We start from the raw sequence: 22,783 nt of genomic DNA, 5'->3' as shown, positions 1-22,783 counted from the left end.
TGGCAAAGGGACTTAAACACAACCTCTACCCAAACATGGAGTGAACACTAACCTACTCTGACCCAGGGTGAATCCTAGGAAGCCAGGCTTAAAAATAAAATCACATTCACCTCTGGCAGTCTGGAAGACCATATGTATGCCCAAAGCTGTGTGGTCTCCAGAGCAACCAAAGAGGGAACCTCCAAGCTTCCAATCCTTGATAAATCTTTATCCATCCTTTTACTGTCAACCGATTTGTATCTTTTAATCTAAAGTGTGTTGCCTGCAGACAGTATGTAGTTGGATCTTGTTTTTTTAATTAACTCTGACAGGCTCTGCCCTTCAAGATACAGGCACACCTTGGAGACATTGTGGATTTGGATCCAGACCATTGCAATAAAATGAAAATTACAATAAAGCAAGTCAAACAAATTTTTTTGGTTTCCTAGCATATATAAAAGTTATGTTTATACTGTATTGTAGTCTATTAAGTATGCAATAGCATTATATCTAAAAAAAAACAATGTATATACCTTAAATAAAAAATACTTTAATGCTAAAAAATGCTATTATCTGAGTTCTCAGCAAGTCATAATCACAAATCACTGACCACCATAACAAATATAATGATGAAAAAGTTTGATGACAAGTTTGGCAAAAATTACCAAAATGTGACACAGAGACATGAGGGGAGGAAATGCTGTTGGAAAAATGGTATCAATAGACTTGTTTGATGCAGGTTGCCACAAACCTTCAATTTGTAACCAAAAAAAAAAAAAAAAAAAAAAAAAAGCAAAAAAGCAAGCAGTAACTGAGAAGTGCAATAAAATGAAGCACAATAAAACAAGGTATGCATTACTTTAAACATTCCCCAGATCTTTGGCTTACAAATTTTTTACTCTGCTGAGTGTGGCTATCTTTGTTATGTTATTTAATGTACACTGAGCTTTAGGATGTGTAGATTAATTTTTTTAAATCAAATTTTAAAAGTTGGGAGTTTTCACCCAATACTTCTTCAAGTGTTTTTTCTGTTCTTTTCTTTCCTCTCCTTCAGGTATTTCCATGCTGCATGCTGGTATGCTTCAAGATGTCCCACCTTTCACTGGAACTCTGTTCATTTTTATCTTCTTTTTTCTGTTCTTCAAAATGTATAATCTCTGTTCACTGATACTTTCTTTATTCTGTCAACTCAAATATACTGCTAAATTCACTAGAGAATTTTAAGTATGCAATAGCATACTAGTGAATTTTAAATTTTAGTTATTTACCAAAATTTTAGTGAATTTTAAATTTTGGTTATTTACTTTTCAACTCCAGAATTCCATTTGGTTATTTTTAAAAATTTCCATTTACTGATACTCTCTATTTGATGAGATAGTATCATCATATCATCCCCTTTACTGCTATATAACCTGGCTTCTTTTAATTCTTTAAATATATTTATAATAGTTGCTTTGAAGTCTATATTGGCTAAACATGACATCTAGGACTTTTTAAAGGCAATTACTGTTGCCTGCTTTTTTCTTGTGTATGGGTCACACTTGCTGTTTCTCTGCATTTCTCAATTTTTTTTGTTGCAAATTGGACAATTTAGATAATGTACTGTAGTAACTCTGGATATTGAGCCCATTCCTTTCAGGTCTTGTTGGCTGTCTGTTTGCAACTTGGCTCAACTATTTCAGTGAGGTCTATTTCCCCTACAGTGTGCAGACACTGATGTTGCCTCTCAGAGTGTGCAGCCTTGGCCACGGCAGTCAGTCTGGGATGATAGTGGTTTTTAGCAGGGCTCTCTTAACTGTCTCTTTCCCTGAACTTTGTAAAGCTGCTTGCCTCTGCTGGAATCACACTTAGCTGTTACTCTCTAGTGCTATTATTTTTGATAATAGGCTGGAGCATAAATTGCTCCACAATCTGATCCAATTAAATTTGGACCTCTTGGCAGGGAGAATCTCTGACGCTAGTCTCTGAGACTTGTCTGACCCCATGAGGGCTGCTCTTAGCTGTCTCTTTCCCTGTTTTGTTTTTTTTTTTTTTTGGTTAAACTACTAGCTAGCCTATGGTTAAGCTACTAGCTAGTTGCTTTCATGGTGATACCAGCCTCTTCTTGTTTACACCAAAGTCTCCACTGTTTCCAACAGTGTTCCATGCTACGCACCAAATAAAGTCAATTTCATTCTTACTCTGTTCTTACTGCACATCTCTTCCCCTGGGCAGAACACCTGTATCACTGTTCCACAGCTGGTGGCAGGGACTGTAGCCTCTGGTTTTTTTGGCTTACTTCTCTAGGTGTGGAACCTCTACCCCACAAGCAAGCTGGGGCAAGGACAACTGGGGCCCAGTATTCTTGCCCTGCCATGCATAAGATAAAGCCTTCCCTCTATGAGTGGGTTTGGATGAAGGAAGGAAGCCCAAGATCTCTCACCTGTTCTTGCCTAGAATAGAGTTTCTGGGGCGCCTGGGTGGCACAGCAGTTTGGCGTCTGCCTTCGGCTCAGGGCGTGATCCTGGCGTTATGGGATCGAGCCCCACATCAGGCTCCTCCGCTATAAGCCTGCTTCTTCCTCTCCCACTCCCCCTGCTTGTGTTCCCTCTCTCGCTGGCTGTCTCTATCTCTGTCAAATAAATAAATAAAATCTAAAAAAAAAAAAGAATAGAGTTTCTGCAACAGAGTGCTGGAGTTGGGAGGGGCATGAGAAATGGAAGCCTGCCCATTTCAACTGTAGCCTGATACTGGGAGCTGAGGAGAAAAGGAGCCTTGTGTTTCCAGCTGCACCTGCCAGGAATAGATCTATCATCATTCTGAGCTGGGCAGGGAGAAGCAGATCCTGGTTCAAATGTCACAGACTATCACTGCTCTTACTGAGAGTTAGTAGATTTTTTAATATACTGTTCCATATGCTGAATCCCCTTAGAACAATTCCCAAAGACTTTAAACAGTTTTTTTAAAAATAATTTTTACCAGTTGTTTTGCTGGGTAGAAGGTCTGTGAAGCCCTCACACTGCCAATCTGGAAGTTGACTCCCCCTGGATAGTAACTTTATAATGAAAACCTGTTTCACAGAAATGACATTACAATCTGTAACACTTTCTAATTTAAGGCTGACACAAAATTCACTTTTTTACAATGCATAGAATCTCTCAAATGCCTCAGAAATACACTGCTACTGTACCCCATTTTTTTTCTCCCTTTGTTCCTTTAGTAACAGAATTCCCAAGGTTCAGCTGTACATATGGCTGACAGGCTACACTGCAAGACTCCTTTACAGCTAGGTGTGATAAGAGAAAAAATCCTACCTGATAAAATGTGAGTGTATACACACACACACACACACACACACACACACACACACACACACACCAGATCATGCCCTTAAAAGGCATGACTCCCCTTCTTCATTTCCATTGGTAGAAGGTGATATTGGGAACTGGAGCGGTCATATTTGATTAAGAGTTGGAAGCAAAGTGTTGAAGATAGAGCATCATGAGAGAAAGAACCTTGTTCTCTATTACCACTGAGCTACTATAGTAGTCTTGGGATGTCTATCTCATCTTTTATAAGAAATGAATACAGTTTCAGTCTTACATCACTATATTTTTGTCTCTTTGTTACAGCTGCCTATGCCATATCCTAACTCATATAATGCCATTATGTAGTTTGATAAATCTGATAGGAATAATACTATTGATATTAAAGTAATTATCAATAATGTCAAATTTTCAAATGAAGAATACTGAGTTCTTAGATATTAGGAAGTTTTCACTGTGGCATACAAAGAAGATAAGATTTGCAAGTCACACTGGATTAAACTGAAAGCTGATCATGGGCAGAGGCTTCTCCAGGCCCAGCTGTTCTGACAGGTGACTGCAGCAATCATCTCCCTGAGGATCACCAGCTGGGAAGCTCTGATACATTTTATAGAATTGTATATTGGTAAAGAATCTTGGGATCCAAACAAGTTAACTTTAATAAGCCCTTTTGACATGTGTAATTTTTAGATTTAACTTCTAAGAGTTTACCAATAACTTTCTGTTTAAATAATAGTCATTCAGTTTTTTCAAATATATACTATAGCACCAGAGCTGTTGCTGGGATTCACATGTTGGTCTGCAAAGTATTAATCCTGCAAGTTGAAATATGTGATCATAGGTCTATTCTATGATCACTCTCTTGTTTTTATAATCATTACACTGAAAATACTTCCATGCTGATTTTATCTTCAACTAACACTGCTTTCTTTGAAAGAAAAACAGTGGTACTATATAAAGTGATTTTTAAATTGAAGGACACCTATGCATCATTTGTGTTTTCAAAATTTATGTTATATAAAACAAGAAATAAAATAATCAGAATATAATATTTTCATCAAAATTAATGGAAGTAGTTAATGAAGCTCATACCAGTATGGTTGTAGACAACATCAGTAATACAAAGAATATTCCATTCTTTTTTCAATTTTTCCACTAGCTGTCCAACATCATTCCAGGTATACTTTTTATTAGGTCTTGAAAAGTCAGGATTTAATTCTAACTGGTTGGCAAGGGAGTAGCACGATCTAGATAGTCCAAGAGTTTGTAATGGGGTAAAATGAATCATGTTGTAACCTGCAACACAAGAAAATAAACAAAGACCACTGTAAGAAAAAAAAAAAACAAAGTAAAACTAAGCAAAACATAAGTTTAAACTTCCTTAAGTAATTTTAAATAGCAAGGCAACCATGCAACTAGAAAAGGAGTCAAAGACTAGGGTTTAACTCCTAGCTGTACCCCAAGTGACTTCAAGCAAGTCTACTTAAATCTTTCAGATTATCAGTGTCCTCATATATAAGATAAAATGAGATAATGTATTTGAAAAAATCATTGTACACAGTGCCTAGTTATTATTAGGGGTTCAACTTATATTTGTCAGATGTATATATATATATATATGTAGAAAATATATTTTATATATGAGCATGTCTTGCTCCTACTTTTAGTGCTCCGCTATACTTGTGTTCTGTTTCAATTATATCAGTAAACGTACTTCTTTCTTCATATTATATTCAACTTGAAAGTAGAAAATTAATATTATCCATTGCATATACCCTTTGGATATAGGGCAGCACACACCTTCTGTATGGAAGACAGTTACTCAATGTTGAATTAAAGTTATATGCAATATAATATTTTTTCCAAAACATTTTGAGAGTTTACTACTAATTTACATATGTCAAAGTAAAGTCTTAGAGATAATAATGATCTCATTTTATTATTGGAGTTCCTTAATTTACTGAGTTGAACCATATAATTTGTTATTTTTGTAGGTTAAAATGGTTAAGCCTTAACTACTTTATATGACTCTATTTATATTTTGAAATATACAAAGAAACAAAATTAAAAGGAGAATCAAAGCTTTTGAAATCTGTATCACAGAGGATAATTACATTTATTTTAAAAACGAAAAGAAAGATAGCTGACATTACCTGATTCTTTTGCAACCCGAAGTCTGCTTTCCCATTCATCAAAGGGTCCCAGACATTTGGCTAAAAATGTCTGGAGAGTAACACAGTCCAAGGGTAGCACGTGATTATCAGCACCAACATGTAAAATAGGATCCACAACTATGTAACCCCCACCACTTTTCTCATTTCTAAGGAGAAAACAAAACAAAAACTTCTCAATTAATGATAGTCTGACTCTCTAATGGGAAGTTGAACTGTCCCATTTAAAATAAAATCATTTACAAAGTTGCAATCAAACTCAATGGAAATGCCTCATTTTATCCTTTTCTAATCTGTACATAATGATATAATACATATAACATCTAATAACGTTGCTTTAAGGAAAAATAAGTGTACTAAAATCTGTCAGTAATAACAAGGGCACTCAAGCAAATAGCATCTTATAATGAAGTTATGTGAAAAGACTAGAATATTCAAGTGTTTACTTAAAAAAATACTTTGAATCTGCAATGAGTCTTACAATTACTTCCTAGGAACCAAAGAACCATATTCTATTTGCATCTCGAAAATTCCTATAAAAACTGCACTGCCATGGTTTATATAATAACTTTTTACAAGCTAGATAATTTAACTAGATAGAATAAATTAACCCCCCCTCCCACATATAGAACACCTGACTTACCCTTGAAGGAAGTAATACTGAAATGATCCAGCTTGCTGAAGATTAACTTTACAGTATTTATCAGAATCATCTTCTCTTTCTGTTGGATTTTCCCATTCCAGGGAACGGAATTTTTCTCGATTAAATGCTTCTCCAGGAAATGGGTAATTTGTATAAACAGTAACTGCTTTTCCCTGTAAAGTGGGGCCTAACCGGAACTGTAGTTCAAATCCTAAACAAAAAGCACATTTCAATAAACTCACTGTAGGAACTTATATTACCACATTAAAAAATAGATGTTTTATTTAAAGTATTACATTAACTATGGTTTCTCAACTATGTTTAAAATAACTCCTGGGTGGGTGCCTGGGTGGCTCAGTCGTTAAGCATCTGCCTTCGGCTCAGGGCATGATCCGGGCGTTCTGGGATAGAGCCCCACATCAGGCTTCTCTGCTAGGAGCCTGCTTCTTCCTCTCCCACTCCCCCTGCTTATGTTCCCTCTCTCGCTGTCTCTCTCTCTGTCAAATAAATAAATAAAATCTTAAAAAAAAATAAATAAAATAAAATAACTCCTAGGGACACCTGTGTGGCTCAGTTAAGTGTCTGCCTTTGGCTGAGGTCATGATCCCGGGGTTCTGGGATTGAGTTCTGCATAGGGCTCCTTGCTCAGTGGGGAGCCTGCTTCTCTTTCTGGCTGCTGCTCTCTCTCTCTCTGACAAATAAATAAATAAAATCTTATAAAAAAATAAAATAACTCTTAATAAATAGTGCTGGCTTTGGAACTACTTTGTATTCTAATTTAGCTGAATTTTATATTTTAACAAACACTTTACATCATAGAACTACCTGCTCTGTTTATATCATAGAACTGCTGCCACCTGGAAACTGATACCTATTTGTATGGCTACTTAGGAATATGCAAATTCTTTCTTTTTTCTTTAATAACATGTCTTCAAGTTTATTGAGAGTACTTTTGGAAAACTAGGATAGCACTAAAGTAAAAAAACAAAATGAAATCTTACTGAACTTGAAATCTTTCCTTTTAATTTTAATTCCAGTATAATTAACATAGAGTGTTATATTATTTCCAGGTGTACAATATAGTGTTTAATAACTCTATACATTACTCAATGTTCATCATGGTAAGTGTACTCTTAATCCCTTTCACCTATTTCGCCCATCCCCCCACCCACCTCCCCTCTGGTAACCATCAGTTTGTTCTCTATAGTTGAAGTCTGTTTTTTGGTTTGTCACTTTTTTGTTTTGTTTCTTAAATGCCACCACATATGAGTGAAATCATATGGTATTTGTCTTTATCTGACTGACTTACTTCATTTAGGATTTATTCTCTAGATCCATTCATGTTGTTATAAATGATAAGATTTTCTTTTTTATGGTTAATACCACATCTTCCTTATCAATTCATCTATTGATGGACACTTGGGCTGCTTCCATAATTTGGCTATTGTAAATAATGCTACAATGAACATATGGGTGCATATATCTTTTCAAATTAGTGTTTTGATATTCTTTGGGTAAATACTCAGTAGAATTACTGGATCATATGGTAGTTCTACTTCTTATTTTCTGAGGAATCTCCATACTGTTTTCTGCAGTGGTTACACTAGTTTACATCCCCACCAACAGTACACACGTGTTCCATTTCCTCCAGGATGTGCAAGTTCTTATATTACCCCATTTCCCATGATCCCTCGGCACTTTCCAACCCCCCGCCCCCACCTCTGAATTGATTGCCCAGAGGTGGGCATTTAAGTACTTCAAGACCTTTGCTAGGATTTTTCAAATAGCAACAGAAAAAGTGAGTTTTTCTGTGGTGTCAGAGTTTGTGATAGTATGTAAAACTTGGGAGGTATGAAGGAACAACCATCTCACCATAGAGAGAAAGCCAGTCTTCCTGAGAGAAGACAACCTTTAGAGAAGCAGTTTTCAGAGTTCTAACAGGAGCTCCAGAGTCATTTGAGCCTGATACCTGTTCTTGATTCTGCTCAAATCCAGAGGTGTGGTAATAAAGACTTAACAAGTGGCTGTGTGAGGCTGGGGTTGGGGGTTGGAAGTGCTGAGTCTTGACTCAGCAGCGTTTGCTGATTTTCTGGGGGAAACAATCTTACTGTGGTCAACTTTAAGCTGCCAATATGATATCACTGAAAATGGAACTGGGAAGAGATATGCACAATCAGCTCTTGTGAGTCAACACAGTGATTCCAGCAAACTACTGCCTCTATCCCTACTTCTCATGATTTTTAGTATTTAATATTTAAACCTTTCTTTGAATTCTGAGGGCCAAAACATTCCCACTTTTACCTAAGTTAGGCTATTTCTATTAAAATATATGAGACTTCTATAGTGTGTTCCAAGTATTTTGCCATGAGAAGAAAAAACATCAGCACATTATAGTGATAATTTTACTGTGAAATAAAATTGTGGTTGGTTCAGGGCAGATTTTAAATCTTGACTATAATTATTAGAATGTGAAAATTCTGACTATAGTAAAGTCTATTAGAAATATAAGGCATGTAAGAGTACACTTATCATGATGATCACTGAGTAATGTATAGAATTGTTGAATCACTATACGTACACCTGAGATTAATATAACACTGCATGTTAACTATACTGGAATTAAAATAAAAAACCTAATAAAAAAAGAAATATAAGGCTTATAAATTTTAATCATGAATGTAACATTTCAATTAAAGGGTGATAACCAATGAAGGCAGGAAAATTTAGTTTTGCTGATTTTAACCTTTAAGCTTAAGGAAATTTTTAAAAATTTATTTATTTATTTATTTATTTTTTAGATTTTGTTTATTTATTTGTCGGAGAGAGAGCATAGGCAGGGGAAGCAGCAGACAGAGCAGGCAGAGCAGGCAGAACAGGCAGAGGGAGAAGCAGGCAGCCCACTGAGCAAGGAGTTCGACACGGGACTCGATCCCAGGATCCCGGGATCATGACCTGAGCTGAAGGCACTTAACTGACTGAGTCACCCACGTGTCCCAAGCTTAAGGAAATTTTAAAAACTTATTTTATTTATTTATTTTTTTACTATTAAGCATAGTTGACACACAATGTTATATTACTTTCAGGTGTGTAACATAGTGATTCAACAACTGTACACATCACAGAATGCTCACCACAGTAAGTGCACCCATCATACAATGTTATTATAATATTATTGGCTATATTCCCTATGCTGTATTTTTCATCTCTGCGACTATTTATTTTATAACTGGAAATGGTTACCTCTAAAACTTTTTGAAAAGAAAGAAGCATACTAATATCTATGCTTTTAATGCTCAATTTATTAAACATCTAACAAAGTATAGAAAATTATGTAATGAGTGTAGACCATGTATAGGAAACAAAATAGACAATGATCTCTGTCCTTGTGGACCTTGAGTTCTAAAGGGGGAAGGCAGCCATTAAACAATGAACATGACAAATAAGTAAGAAAAAAACAGTATGTCAGGGAGGCATAAATGCTACGAGAAAAAAGAAAAATCAGAGGAGTGTGGGGAAAATGGGGGAAAAGAAGAGATGGTGGGGAGGTGGTAGCAATTTTAAATACACGGTTATTAAGAAGTTGAAAAGCTTGAGAGAAGTGAAGGAGTTAGCCACATGGCTATTCATGGCCATCTATGGAAAGTATAGACCAAGCAAAGGGAACAGAGTGGACTTAGGATGAAAGCATGCCTGGTGGTTCCAGAAATAACAAGCAGCTCAGTATGTGTGGATTGGAATAAGCTGGGAGAGAAGCAGTAGGGTATAAGGAAAGAGAGGTAACAGGGAAGTCAATCATGATTTTGTAGGCCATTCTAAGTATTTTGGCTTCTTCGTTGACTGAAATGAGGAGCCAATGAACAGTTTTGAGCAAAGAAGTCACATGACCTAACTTGTGTATTAAGTCACTGTGTATAATGTATCACTCTGAATATGTCTGCTTCTGGCCATAATAGAGTAACTGATATTAGATTTGCCCTCTCCTGAAAAACTAGAAGAAATATATGAGACAACTGTTTTCAGAAATAAATGGTGAAGGACTGTGATGCCTGAGAAAAGGGTGATTCCTATGAACTCTAGCTTTCAGACTGGGGAAACCTTCTGGGCTGTGACACAGGGAGCAGGAACAGTAGTCTGAGTTGAGAAGGCAGAGAATAGAGTTTGGGGAGGGTGAAGAAACTGCAATTTTCAGGGCAGAGTATGGCACAGAAAAAAGTTATGCAAAGAAAGAGCTCTATAAAATTACCTAGGGTCATCTTGAATCTGCCTGAATACCAAGCTGACATGGGTAGGTTTGACTCCAGGAGGCTGGGCAAAGAATAACTACTAGGAACTATCAATTGACCAGTTCCCAGAGCCCACTCAGGCCTGGGAGATATTGCAATTTTCAAGCAGCCAGAGTGAAGAGACGTTGTTGAACACCTGTTGTATTCAAGAGTCATGTCTTATGTAGTAGGGCTAACAAAGCCCTAGAAAAAAAACTACTATAAACCTATCCTGCCAAAGTTTAAAATAGCCTCAAAAGAATAAGCTGACCCACAGATAATGTATATGGCTGCTAAAATAAAAGGCATCACTTCCTTAAAGGAAGGCAAAAAAATCCAGAAATACAACAACAGAACATTCACAATGTCCAGCATCCGATAAAAAACTGCTAAACAGAAGGAGGTGAGAGCATCAATGACACAGATATTTGGGGTAGGCCATTCCACACAGAGGAAGCAGATGATGTAAAAGACCTGAGACTCCTGCTTCTGGCAAAGATGGAATGAATAACAGGTATTGGATTTACACTCTTCCTTGAAACTTAAAAGAAAGAAATCAGGAAAAACCAGACAAAATAAATGAAATGATAGTTTTCAGGCCTGGACATCAGGCAACAGAGGGCAGTGATCCCTAAGAGACAGAAAATAAGCAATGTGAACCTTACAACTGCCCCTTCATACTACCTTGGAAGAATTTCCAGATTGAGGCACAAAGAGGAGAACCAGGCAGAGCTCAACTAATTTTCCGAGCTAAGATGGAGCTAAGAATCTGTCAAGACCGAAGCAGCTAGTTTGAGATGAGAACAGTTAGGAGGAGAAAGCTGCACAGAGACAGAACTCCAGAGATTTGCAGAAGGTCTCCCTTGAGTATTCAACAGAGTAATGATCAGTGCATGTCTAGACCAGGAATAGGGCTTGTTCTCACCAGCCAGATTGGAAAAAGTCATAATTCATGAGGCACTGGGGAGAAAGTTCAGAGGATCTTGTTTCAGTAGTCGAGAATAATGAGCCCTAGACTGGGCATAGCCTAGACTAGCTTCATAAATCATAAAAGTAAAGCTCAAAAGTATTATAATATTTCTAAGTAACTTAACTCCATTCCAAAACAAAGACAAAAAACATTTATAAGAATCCAAAAATACCCAGTATTCAACAAGGTAAAATTCATAATTTCTGGCTTCCAAACAAAGATTATAAGACAAACAAAGAAGCAAGAAAACACAACCCTTAACGAGGAAAATAATCACTTAATGGAAACTGACCCAGGAATGACACAGATGTTGAATTAGCAGATAAGGAAGGACATTAGTTATCATAACTGTATTCCATGTGTTCAAAAAGTTATGTCAAGACATGGAAAATATTAAAAAACAAAATAGAACAAAAGATCCAAATACAACTTTTATAAATGAAAACTATAAGATTTGAGATGAAAAATCTACAACATGGAATTAATGGATGGTGAGACATGGCAGAAAAAAAATTAGTGACTTTCAAGACACGGGAATAGAAATACGCAAAACGAAACAAAGAGAGAAAAAAGATTCTAAAAAATTGAAAAGCATCAGTGATCTGTGGAAGAATTCAAGTGGCCTAATATACAGGTAGAGTCCTCAAAAAAAGAGGAAAGAGAGTGGGGAGATCAAGTATTTAAAGAAATAATGGGTAGAAAACCCCCCAAATTTGATAAAAACAAATTTACAGATTAAAGAAGTTCAATAAATCCCCAGTCAAGAAACATGAAGGAAATCACACCAAGAAACATCAAAATCAAATTGCTCAAAACCAGTGATAAAGAGAATATCTTATGAGCAGTCAGAGGGGGGAAGATGAGACAGTAAGTTCAGAGGAACAGTGATAAAGATGACAGATTTCTCATGGGAAACAATAAAAGCAAGAAGACAGTGAACCAGTATCTTTAAAGGTACAGTTGATTCTTGGACAATACATGTTTGAACTGTGCAGGTTCTGTGCACTTAACACATTGTTTTTTTTTTTTTTTACAGTATAGTACTATAAATGTATTTTCCACATAATTTTCTTTTTTTTTTTTTAAGATTTTATTTATTGGAGAGAGAGAGAATAAGCAGGGGGAGGGGCAGAGGGGGAGGGAGAAGCAGACTCCCCACTGAGCAGGGAGCCCTATGAGGGGCTCAATCCCAGGACCTAGAGATCATAACCCCAGCAGAAGTCAGATGCTTAACTGACTGAGCCATCCAGGCACCCCTCCTTAGGATTTTCTTAATAACATTCTCTTTTCTCTAGCTTACTTACTGTTAGATTACAGCATATAATACATATACAAAATATGTGTTATCTGTAAGGCTTCTGGCCAACAGTAGGCTATTAGTATTTAAGTTTTGGGGGCATCTAAAGTTATGCTTGGATTTTTGGCTGCATGGGGAGGGAGTCAGTGCCCCTAACCTCTGCATTGTTTAATGTCAGCTGTACTTAAAGATTAAAACTGTCAGTCTTGAATTCTATACTTGGTGAAAATATCTTTAAAAAATAAAGGTGATTTTTCAATGTCAGAGAAAGATATTACAAATAAGCAAGCTGAAGCTACAATGAATCCTATTGTGGTGGATATGAATCAGAGATATCAGTATCTGCTATTATATATATATAATGTCAGTTTGATTCAAAGCAAATCCTGAAATGCAGAATATGTGGATGTTTCAATCATGTTTAAAATTGCTATCTGGTAGAAGTAAATCCCTCCCAATGATGTTCAACAGATGGTAAGATTTCAATAAAAGACATTAAGAGAATGCTGGACTCTTTCAATCCAATCGAATACCTCTACCTTTGCCTACAGAAATACAAATACTCTGTTTTGCATACTGCAAATAATGTGAGGAATGGAAGTGCTAGGCATTCCTTGAAAAAATTATAATTCAGTGATAAGTACTGCTAACCATACTCTTGGATTGTACTAAATTATGAATATAAATTTTTTCATAGCAAGTGGCTTTAGCAAGTAAGAAACAAATTATCCAAATGGCATTATTAAGTAACTACAAAATCCAGGGACTCACTTCTACTTCTCACATTGTACAGTGAAACTTATAATTTCTTTTCCAAGTAGCTATATACACAAATTTTTCTATACGTAATTTGGCATAAATATACTAAGTGTTAATAAGGCTTATGTTTGACCCAATAATTTCATATACACGTATATTTTCTGGGGAATTAATCAATGATGTAAATACAGAGTATATTCATAACAGCTTCATTTATTAGAATTAAATAAACTGACAACAAACTAAATATCTAATGATTGGGAATGATTAAATAAATTATGGTACGAATTACGGTATTATCCAAGCTAGAATATTATAAGCCATTTTAAGTCATGTTATCTAAAGATATTTAATAACATGGCTACTTTTATTCCATTTTGTTCATTTTATGCATCTATATAGATCTTTTGAAATCCTTCCTGGAAAAAAGCATGGCTGAAATGTGGCAGTAAGCCAGGAGGTGTAATTCACACACCATTAGACCATCAGCAGGTTTCAACTTGCTTGGATAGTATAAACCCAATTTTGTTTTGAAATAAAGAGCACAGAAAAAAAGGCTTTTTACGCACTTGTCTAATTTTATAATTGGGGTAATATCATTTTAAAGTTAGAGGTACAATTATGAAGAGATAGCTTGAGAAATAATTGCCCAAAGAATTAAAACACAAAGTTGTAATAATCAGTGACTATGAGAATCATAAATATCTACATCTTTACAATAATGATTAAATTTATTACAGAAGAAGTGGTATCATTTTGAACAGGTACAAACATCAGAGATTAGCTGTCTGAGCATATTTAAACAACCTGTCTCCTGTTCGGTTTATGCAAATATTGTTTTTATCATTACACAAGGATTCAGAGAACTTGTAGTACAAAGGTTAAAACTCATCCAAAATATCAAAACAGTATTTGGATCAGGGGTATACCCTCAGGAAAAACTGATAAGAATTCTCTAAATATGAATATTTATTTATTTATAGACTACACATGTATAATGATTTAATAAATTATATAAATTATAAAATGTAAAGGTGGGATAAGATGTAAATAAAATAAACAATATTTTAAATAACTAATTTTATTTATTAATGGATGGAAAAAATCTTTTAGCTCTCACTAAAATTTAATATTGATAATATCTGTCAGTGACAGCAATGTGATTAAATAAATTTCATTAATTTTAAGTCTTGGTTTAATATTTTATGAAAAAGTAATTTAAAAATTCCAACTTCTGTTTATTGATATTTGGTTTAGTGGCCTCAGACTTGAAAAAACACCACACAAAAATACCCAAATTCAAATGGAAGAAGCTCTTTGTGGCTATGTTTACTCACCTCTGACATTAACTTTTCAATCCCATTCACCAGTTATGTAAAGATTTTTGTTGAAATGTGCTAGTGAAGATATATTTTCCTGCCATCATCAATTGTTTTTATAAGCTAATAAGACATTCCATATTTATATATTAAACAGATCATTTGAAAACCAACTGAAATCCTTTATTTGGAAGATTTTAAACAGATTAGAAAATTTTGTTATCAACTTTTTAAAGAGGGCAGATATTCACTATATGGCTAAAATCACATGTTTAAGTGTTATTAAAGTACATATTCAAAATGTTCTTGCTATAGCAAAGGTCAGCAAACTATATCCAGCCTACTATTTGTTTCTGTAAATAAAGTTTTACTGGAACACAGCCACACCCATTCAGTTATGTGTTGTTTGTGGTTGCTTTCATGATACAAAGGCAAAGCTGAGTAGCTGCAATGAAAGTATATGGCCTGAAAGCTGAAATATTTGCTATCTGAACCTTTACAGGAAAAATGTGCTCAACTCTGCTCTATACTATTAATTTTCATCAAAAAGCAGTTAACTTTCTCACTCAGGTTTACCTCACAGTTAAATTGTGTTCATTTTTTCAGAAATTTTTGGGGCACCTGGGTGGCTCAGTCGTTGAACGTCTGCCTTTGGCTCAGGGCATGATCCCAGGGTCCTGGGATCGAGCCCCACATCAGGCTCCCTGCTCTGCTGGGAGCCTGCTTCTCCCCCCCCCACCCCCGTGTTCCCTCTCGCTGGCTGTCTCTCTGTCAAATAAATAAATAAAATCTTTAAAAAAAAAAAAAAGAAAAATTTTTTTTTTTCAGCAAGTATTTTCTAAGTACTGTACTACTGGAAGCTACATGTCATTCCTGAAAAGGACAAATCTCACACAGCAAATATCAAACACTTTTTAACTCATCTTTGAGTTTGACAACCTCTTGAGGTAAAAGAGACATTTTTGGTTATTTTTCCTTTTTTTTTTTTTTTTACAAAGTATTGTATAGACTCTACTGTTTAAGATAGCATATCTTGAATATGTAATTAACCTGGATCAGCTTAAAATGTAACCCGTGGCAACATACTGCAAGAAAACCAGATGTGGTGTTACTGTCAATCCTTTCCAGACCTACAACCTCCACTCTTTTCTCAGAATATGTCTTTTTTGTTTATAACTCATCTGACACACAAACTGAAAGCATCAATGTCAATTTATGCATCACTAAAATGTAACTGCTTTTTTAAAAATCTTTTTAAAAATTTTATTTATTTATTTATTTATTTATTTATTTATTTATTTTTTAGTGATCTCTATACCCACCGTGGGGCTCGAACTCATGACCCTGAGATCAAGAGCCGCATGCTCTGACTGAGCCAGCCAGGCACCCCCAAATTAAATTATTTTTTAAAAACAAAAACAGATGAAAGAAAAAAAGGGAAAAGAAAGGAAAAATCCTGTACTTTTTTCCTATATTCCAATAGATAGATCAGTGCCTACCCCTAAAGGTACATAGCCACTCTGTAGACCTCTAATAAAACTCCCTGAAACTAAAATTTTTATATACAGTAAATGAAAAACTAGACTACATAGAGCATGTCAGATTCCATAATTACTCACTCAGTTCACTAAAATTAGCTTAGGTCATAGCACTACATGGTGTGGCTATCTTATTCCTCATAGAACACTAGGAATACTTAACTCAGATTAGCTACTCCCTCCTGTAGGTAACTAGTAAAGTGAGTGATTAAACTATTAATATAAACTAAATTTTTCCATCCTGTTCCCTCCACTAAATTTATATAAGCTCTGGATCCTAATTAAGAAACCTTGATAAGTTTTTTTTTTTTAAGTGTAAGTTGAAATTTGACCAACCAATATAAAAATAGAACAACTCCAGGTTTGGGGAAAACTAATTTTGCATTATTCTGCAACTGAATGAAACAGGAAATATAGGAGAAGGCTATGATTTGGCTAGAACAAATAATTATTTGATTTTGTACTTGCTGAATTAGAAGAATCTATAGAGATATTAGCCTTGAAAATGAGGAGGAATCCTTTCTTAGGGAAAAGTGAAAAGAAAAGAAAAATGAAGAAGGACGTGGTGTCCAATTAAATATGAAAGAACCAAAAACTGCCAGAGTTTTTCTTCACACCTAATTGGTCGCCAAGTCCTATGAATTTTAAAATGTCTCATACTCTATTCCCTTTTTTCTTTTTTTTAAAAGATTTTTTTTTTAAGATTTGATTTATTTATTCAACAGAGATAGAGACAGCCAGCGAGAGAGGGAACACAAGCAGGGGGAGTGGGAGAGGACGAAGCAGGCTCCCAGCAGTGGAGCCCGATGTGGGGCTCGATCCCAGAATGCCGGGATCACGCCCTGAGCCGAAGGCAGACGTCCAACCGCTGTGCCACCCAGGCGCCCCTCCCTTTTTTCTGACTCTGATGTAGTTAAACCCTTATTTTTAACCAGACATGTTTTCAAAATAGCCTTCTTGATGATTTCTTGTTTCCAATGTCCCTTCATCTTTCACATTATAATTATCTTCTATAACAATATGATCACCTCATTACTGCACACAAAAAATTGACATGTTCCCATTTATATCGTTTGGTTAAATTTAATGGTTTTAACTAGAGTTATAGACTGAACCACATCATTCATATTTTATAAGCCCTTCATAGTCCCTTCTTCAAATAGCTTGTCCAAATTAATACTTTTTGCTAGCTTTAACTGATGTTTTGGTAATCAATCAGTAACGATTTATTCACTGTTGTACATTGTACTAGGCTTATAATACTTTCCCTATTCTCACAGATCTTAAACTCTAGTTGGACACTATAAGACCAATAAGCTTTTAGAAACTGCTACATTGTTCAGGATTTAATTGTTCTGTGCCTGTTGTGTGACTGGAAATCAAAGAAAGGAGATAACAAAAAAATTAAGGAAAGACCTCATGGAAGAGGTGGAATTCTAGCTGAAAGTTGAGAGGTAGGCAACCCACGGAATGATAGGAAAGGGATTTAATAGATATAGAGGAATCTGACAAGGGTGAAGGTGTCAGGAGAGCTATGAGAAAAGCCAGCGGGAGGGAGTTAACAGGAGAACTGTAAAGATGTAGGACACTAGTAATCGGGGGCAATGAGGTAACAACCTTGGCTAGGGAAGGCGGATTACACTACAGAATGTCTTGGAAGCCAGCCAGAGGCATTTAAATTTGACTTTATATATAAATACCAATTAATGAAAAGGGAAGAGATGGCATAAGAAGATTCTTCTTCTTTTTTTTATTTATTTATTTATTGATCAGTGAGAGAGAGAGAGAGAGAGAGAGAGAGCATGCACAAGCAGGGGAAGGGCAGGCAGAGGGAGAAGCAGGCTCCCCGCTGAACAAGGAGCCCAACGCGGGACTCAATCCCAGGACCCTGGAATCATGACCAACTTAACCGACTATGCCACCCAGGCGTCCCAAGAAGATTATTCTGGTATCCATATTCAGGCATATGAAAGAGAGAGACAGGCAAACAGAAACATTTGGAAAGAAATTATAGGGCTTAAAGAGACTGCAGTTAAAGAGAAGAAATTGTCAAAGGAGAGTACAAAGTTTCAAAGGTCCTAAACTAGGAAAATGGAGATATAACTAAAATAAATGGGATGGGAAATAAAGGTTTGAGAATGGGGAGGAGATGGTTTTGGGTATGTTAGATTTAAGCATCTCCAAGTGGAGCTATCCTGAGTCTATTCTATAGAATGAAGCCAAGAATCCAGGGGGAAAATAGATAGGTATAGTGATCTATCAATGCCTTATACCCATTTAGGACTTTAAAACCATATATTATTAATTTTGAGCTTCAAAATTCAGGAAGGTAGAAGAGCAGAAATTAACATCTTCATTTCACAAATAAATTAATGTTATAATTCATGTGACTTTCCCAAAATCAAACAAGTTGTTAGCAGCAGAGCCAAGAAGATTCTAGTTTTTTACACTTGCCATTATATTCCTGGCTTTCAAGAAGCAAGCAAAAGTCAAGGTTCTTCTTCCAAAAAGAGTCATCAGCATAGAAGCAACAATGAGGCTACGAGAAACGTATAACTCGTTGAGGGCAGCAGAAGAGAAAAAGAAAGGATTTCTTGCAGATAGATACAATTAATTAAAATGTGGAAGGAACAGAGCTCAGCAAGAGACACCACCAAGTTGACAAGAGTACTCAAGAGGGTAGGAAAAAAATAAAAACCAGGAAAGTGCAGAGTCAGGAAAGCCAAAAATGGAGTACTCAGTGATCTTAAATGCCAAAGTTGGAAGAAGGTGATTTGGCTTGGAGGTAACACATTTGATGGTTGAATTTTTTTTTTCAAAAATTTAATTCAAGATACTGGGGGGGAAAAATCCTTCAATGTTTACTATCAGCATCTATCTGTTATATTATTAAAAGGGGTTGCATTTTATATTTCATACATTAAACTTCTACTTTACAAGTTATATTAACATAAATGGAAGCGGAATGTTTTTCAATGTTAAAAAATCATAAAGTCTTAAAAAAAAAAAGCTCAAATATATTTCAACATAACCTGATCAGTTTTTTCACTTTTTATTTGGCAAAAAATATTTTCAGCCTTTTTCTTCTCCATATTTGAGAGGCTTTTGAAAAACATAAATAATAGTTTCCTTTTTGCTGTGATCCATTTTACTAAATCAAAGTTCCAGTAAAGGAAAAGAATGAGGGCTATAAAACAGCAAAACTGGAAAGAAAAAAAAAGCAAAACTATACATACACCCAAGTATAATTGCATATGAAATAATTTACCAAGTTTTTATAATAATTGTTATTAGAAATAACATGGTCAATGCCTGATCCTATATGCAACTTTTGTCTTATGTGGAAGCTACCATGGAAAAAAAGTAACCTATTTTATCTTTGTTCTAACATGACAGATACAACATATTTTCAACTTTATAACTAAAATTAACTTTCATTAGTGATATTTTTAGAATACAGCACCATCCTTGCACTGATCAAGTTTAGAAAGGTCCTTGGAAATTGTATCTATCTTAAAGTTTCAAAAAAGTTAATATGGCAATAAATTAAAAATTTTAAACATAAAAAAATTTAAAAGACACAGAACTAACTAAACAACTTGCTACTGACCTTGTTCAAGTCTGAAGAGGGTCTTTTCCAGCTTTTCCATTTCGTTCAGAATTAAAATTCTAATCTGTTTACTGTGTCCCATTTTGGCTTCTAGAAAACTTGAAATCTTTCAGAAGAATGAAAAGAACTCCGAAATCGAATGAGTTAGCCCTATGAAACAAAAAGGAATTAAGATAAAGAAAATAACTATTATCTTAAATTCTTTAAGGCTGACAGCCGCACTTACATGTTCCAAACGTTTTAACCCTAGCAGAGCAAAGAGAAAGAATGAATCTTATAAATAAGACCTGAGAAGGCAAATTAATAGTTGTTTCCTCCCTTCGAGCACAATAGGACCGAAGCAAAACTATTGTATTATAGATTCTTACAATTAAAACAAACAAACAAAAACTAAATTATTCTCAGGGAAAAGCAATACGTTTTGGAAAGCCTGGATTTGGGTTGGGGGGAAAATTCCCGGTCCCAAGCCAAAAGGCGTTGAAGACTACAAATGGCACTTCTGCTTACAAGAGATTAGCCTGCTCAAAGATAACAGGTGGGAGAGCTCCCCATTCCCAAATTCGGGTTGGAAGCCACCAATGGGGAGATGAGAACAGAGGGAAGCAGTTGTTGCCCCTAGAATAGCTGCAGCAGACGTAGGATGTACAGACAGAGCTATAGATAGAAAGAACGCGTTTCCCAGAGAGGCCAGCGGCATTCCTAGCACTTACACTGAGCAAGTTATACGTGCGGCTTCTGGGACACTGCAGGACCCGCGACTCTGGTGTTGGAGTCGGGGGAGGAGACGTGAAGGAAAGCAAAAGGGGAAAGGCAGGCTGCCCAGGCGCAAAAAGCAGCCCCTGACAAGGAGGGCCGGGCGCCGTGAAGGGCAAAGGGCGGGGCGGCGGCAGCGGGGACGGGGCCGCGGCCGCTGTGTGAATGGCAGAGAGCTTCTCCGTGACTCCGCCTCGAGCCGGTCCCTGAGGAGACCCTCGACCCCACCGGGTCTCGAGTGCACACACCCGGGTGGGAGCTGTCAGGTCCCCTCGCCCACTTCCGGGAGGCTCCGCACCCGCTCGCCGCGACCGCTAGTCTCGCGAGACTGTGGTCAGCCCGGCCGGGGTCCGGGAGGCGGTCGCGGCCCAGGCAGCGAGCTTCTTTTCTTCTCTCCGCTAGGGAGGTGCGAGGTCCGGGGTGTGCGCATCCTTTACCAGTTCACGAGCTCACTCACGGTTGAACTTTAAAATGCTGTGGTAGAAGGCCACCGCTAAGTTGAGCTGCACAACAGGGTCGTTTGTGGAACGACTGAATGGTGGGAAGCAAGAGACCTACCTGGCTTCTAGTGCTGCTTCTACCACGATGTGTTTTGTGTCTTTGTTTTGATTTTTAAAAATTTTAGAATATCTATCTCTATTTTTTTTTTTTTTACATGGCCTAAGTTTGCTTGGCCCCAATTCTCTGAATCTTGATTTCCCCATGTCTAAAATGAGGGCTTGGCTACAGGCTCTGACATTCCATCCTTCATGTGTCTAACACAAGGCACATCTTGAACGCAGACACGGAACTACTAGGTAGGTGAAGTGTGGCCAGTTTACAAACAATTGAGGGTGCAAATACCACTTGTACAACGTCTGGTTGTATCTGATGTACACTGCATAGACCTGAAGGTTGTATGGGATTAAGGATCTATAGTGGCTGTTGCTGCCCGTATTTTAGGCCAGAAATTTAGGATGTGGTTCAGATGCCTACGGAGATTTAATGCCTGGGGAAAAGAAAACCCTTCTTCTAGAGCCTTCTCAGGACACCTAAGAATCGTGAGAAAACAGACAAAAGGTTTGGAGTGTGGAGAAAAATCTTGCTTTCCTTATTGTGAAAATACTGTAGGTCTAAAAATAATGGGTTGAGGGGCGCCTGGGTAGCGCAGTCGTTTCGCGTCTGCCTTCGGCTCAGGGCGTGGTCCCAGCGTTCTAGGATCGAGCCCCACATCGGGCTCCTCCGCTGGGAGCCTGCTTCTTCCTCTCCCACTTCCCCTGCTTGTGTTCCCTCTCTCCCTGGCTGTCTCTATGTCAAATAAATAAATAAATAAAAATCTTAAAAAAAAAAAAAAAGACGAAACACTTAAAAAAAGAGAAAAAAATAAAAATAAAAATAATGGGTCGAAAACTAAAGATCCTGAAATATTCGTTTCAGTAGATTTCTGAGAATGGCTAGTTTCAAGTGGTCCAAAACAGTTGGAGAAACTGTTGTTCACTTATTCATTCAACTAGTATTTATTGAGCACCTAGGATTTGCCAGGCATGGAAGTGAAACAAATTCACTGCCCACATGGAACTCCTACATTGCATTTGTGGGAGACAGATAAACAAATTAAATAAATAAATTATAGAAGATAATAAATGGTTGTAAGAAAAAGAGAAGTGGGAGTGTGAAAGAGTCAGGAGAGGGAGGTTTGCCATTGTAAATACAGTAGTCAGTAAAGGACTTGTGGTAAATTGACATTTGATCCCAATGAGAGTAAGAGGAAGGAGAATATCCAGGGTAGAGGATTACAGAACTGCAAAGGCCATGAGGTAGGAGCATATTTGGTGGATTAAAGGAGGCCACCATAACTGAGTGAAGAGAGTGATGAGAAATTAGAACAGATAATGGGGTGGGGTTGGCAGCCAAATCTTACAAGGTTTTGTAGGCTATTGCAAGGATTTGGGCTTTTAATCTGGGCAAGAGACATTGGAGGATTTTGAACAGAGGAGTGACGTAATCTGATAGACCTTTTAAAAGGATTACTCTGCAACTGTATAGAGAACAGTTAACTGGAGGGTGTGGTGAGGAAGGAAGCAAGACCAGTTAAGTTATTTCAGTTAGGGGCGCCTGGGTGGCACAGCGGTTAAGCGTCTGCCTTCGGCTCAGGGCGTGATCCCGGCGTTATGGGATCGAGCCCCACATCAGGCTCT

At 36.7% G+C, this 22,783-nt stretch overlaps 1 protein-coding gene across 2 annotated transcripts in view; it reads right to left on the bottom strand.

Moving 5' to 3' along the window:
* AGL (amylo-alpha-1, 6-glucosidase, 4-alpha-glucanotransferase) overlaps nt 1–20,915 on the bottom strand; it is an 83,185-nt gene extending 62,270 nt beyond the window's left edge. The window contains exons 1-5 of one of the 2 annotated variants that reach the window (XM_011226927.3): nt 20,564–20,915; nt 19,854–20,003; nt 6,099–6,309; nt 5,438–5,604; nt 4,377–4,580 (exon numbers count right to left, since the gene is read on the bottom strand). In XM_011226927.3, coding sequence (XP_011225229.1) covers nt 4,377–4,580; nt 5,438–5,604; nt 6,099–6,309; nt 19,854–19,935 — 664 coding nt within the window. In that variant the 5' untranslated portion in view covers nt 19,936–20,003; nt 20,564–20,915. Of the gene's footprint in view, nt 1–4,376; nt 4,581–5,437; nt 5,605–6,098; nt 6,310–19,853; nt 20,004–20,079; nt 20,357–20,563 lie in introns of those variants that run through there. The other variant, XM_019801294.2, reaches the window with a different exon arrangement.
* Between the last annotated feature and the right edge of the window lie 1,868 nt (nt 20,916–22,783).

Source organism: Ailuropoda melanoleuca, chromosome 2, assembly GCF_002007445.2.
Source record: "Ailuropoda melanoleuca isolate Jingjing chromosome 2, ASM200744v2, whole genome shotgun sequence".
NCBI lineage: Eukaryota > Metazoa > Chordata > Mammalia > Carnivora > Ursidae > Ailuropoda > Ailuropoda melanoleuca.
The sequence above is the reverse complement of the archived record's forward strand: the minus strand, read 5'-3'. Positions and strand labels throughout refer to the sequence as shown.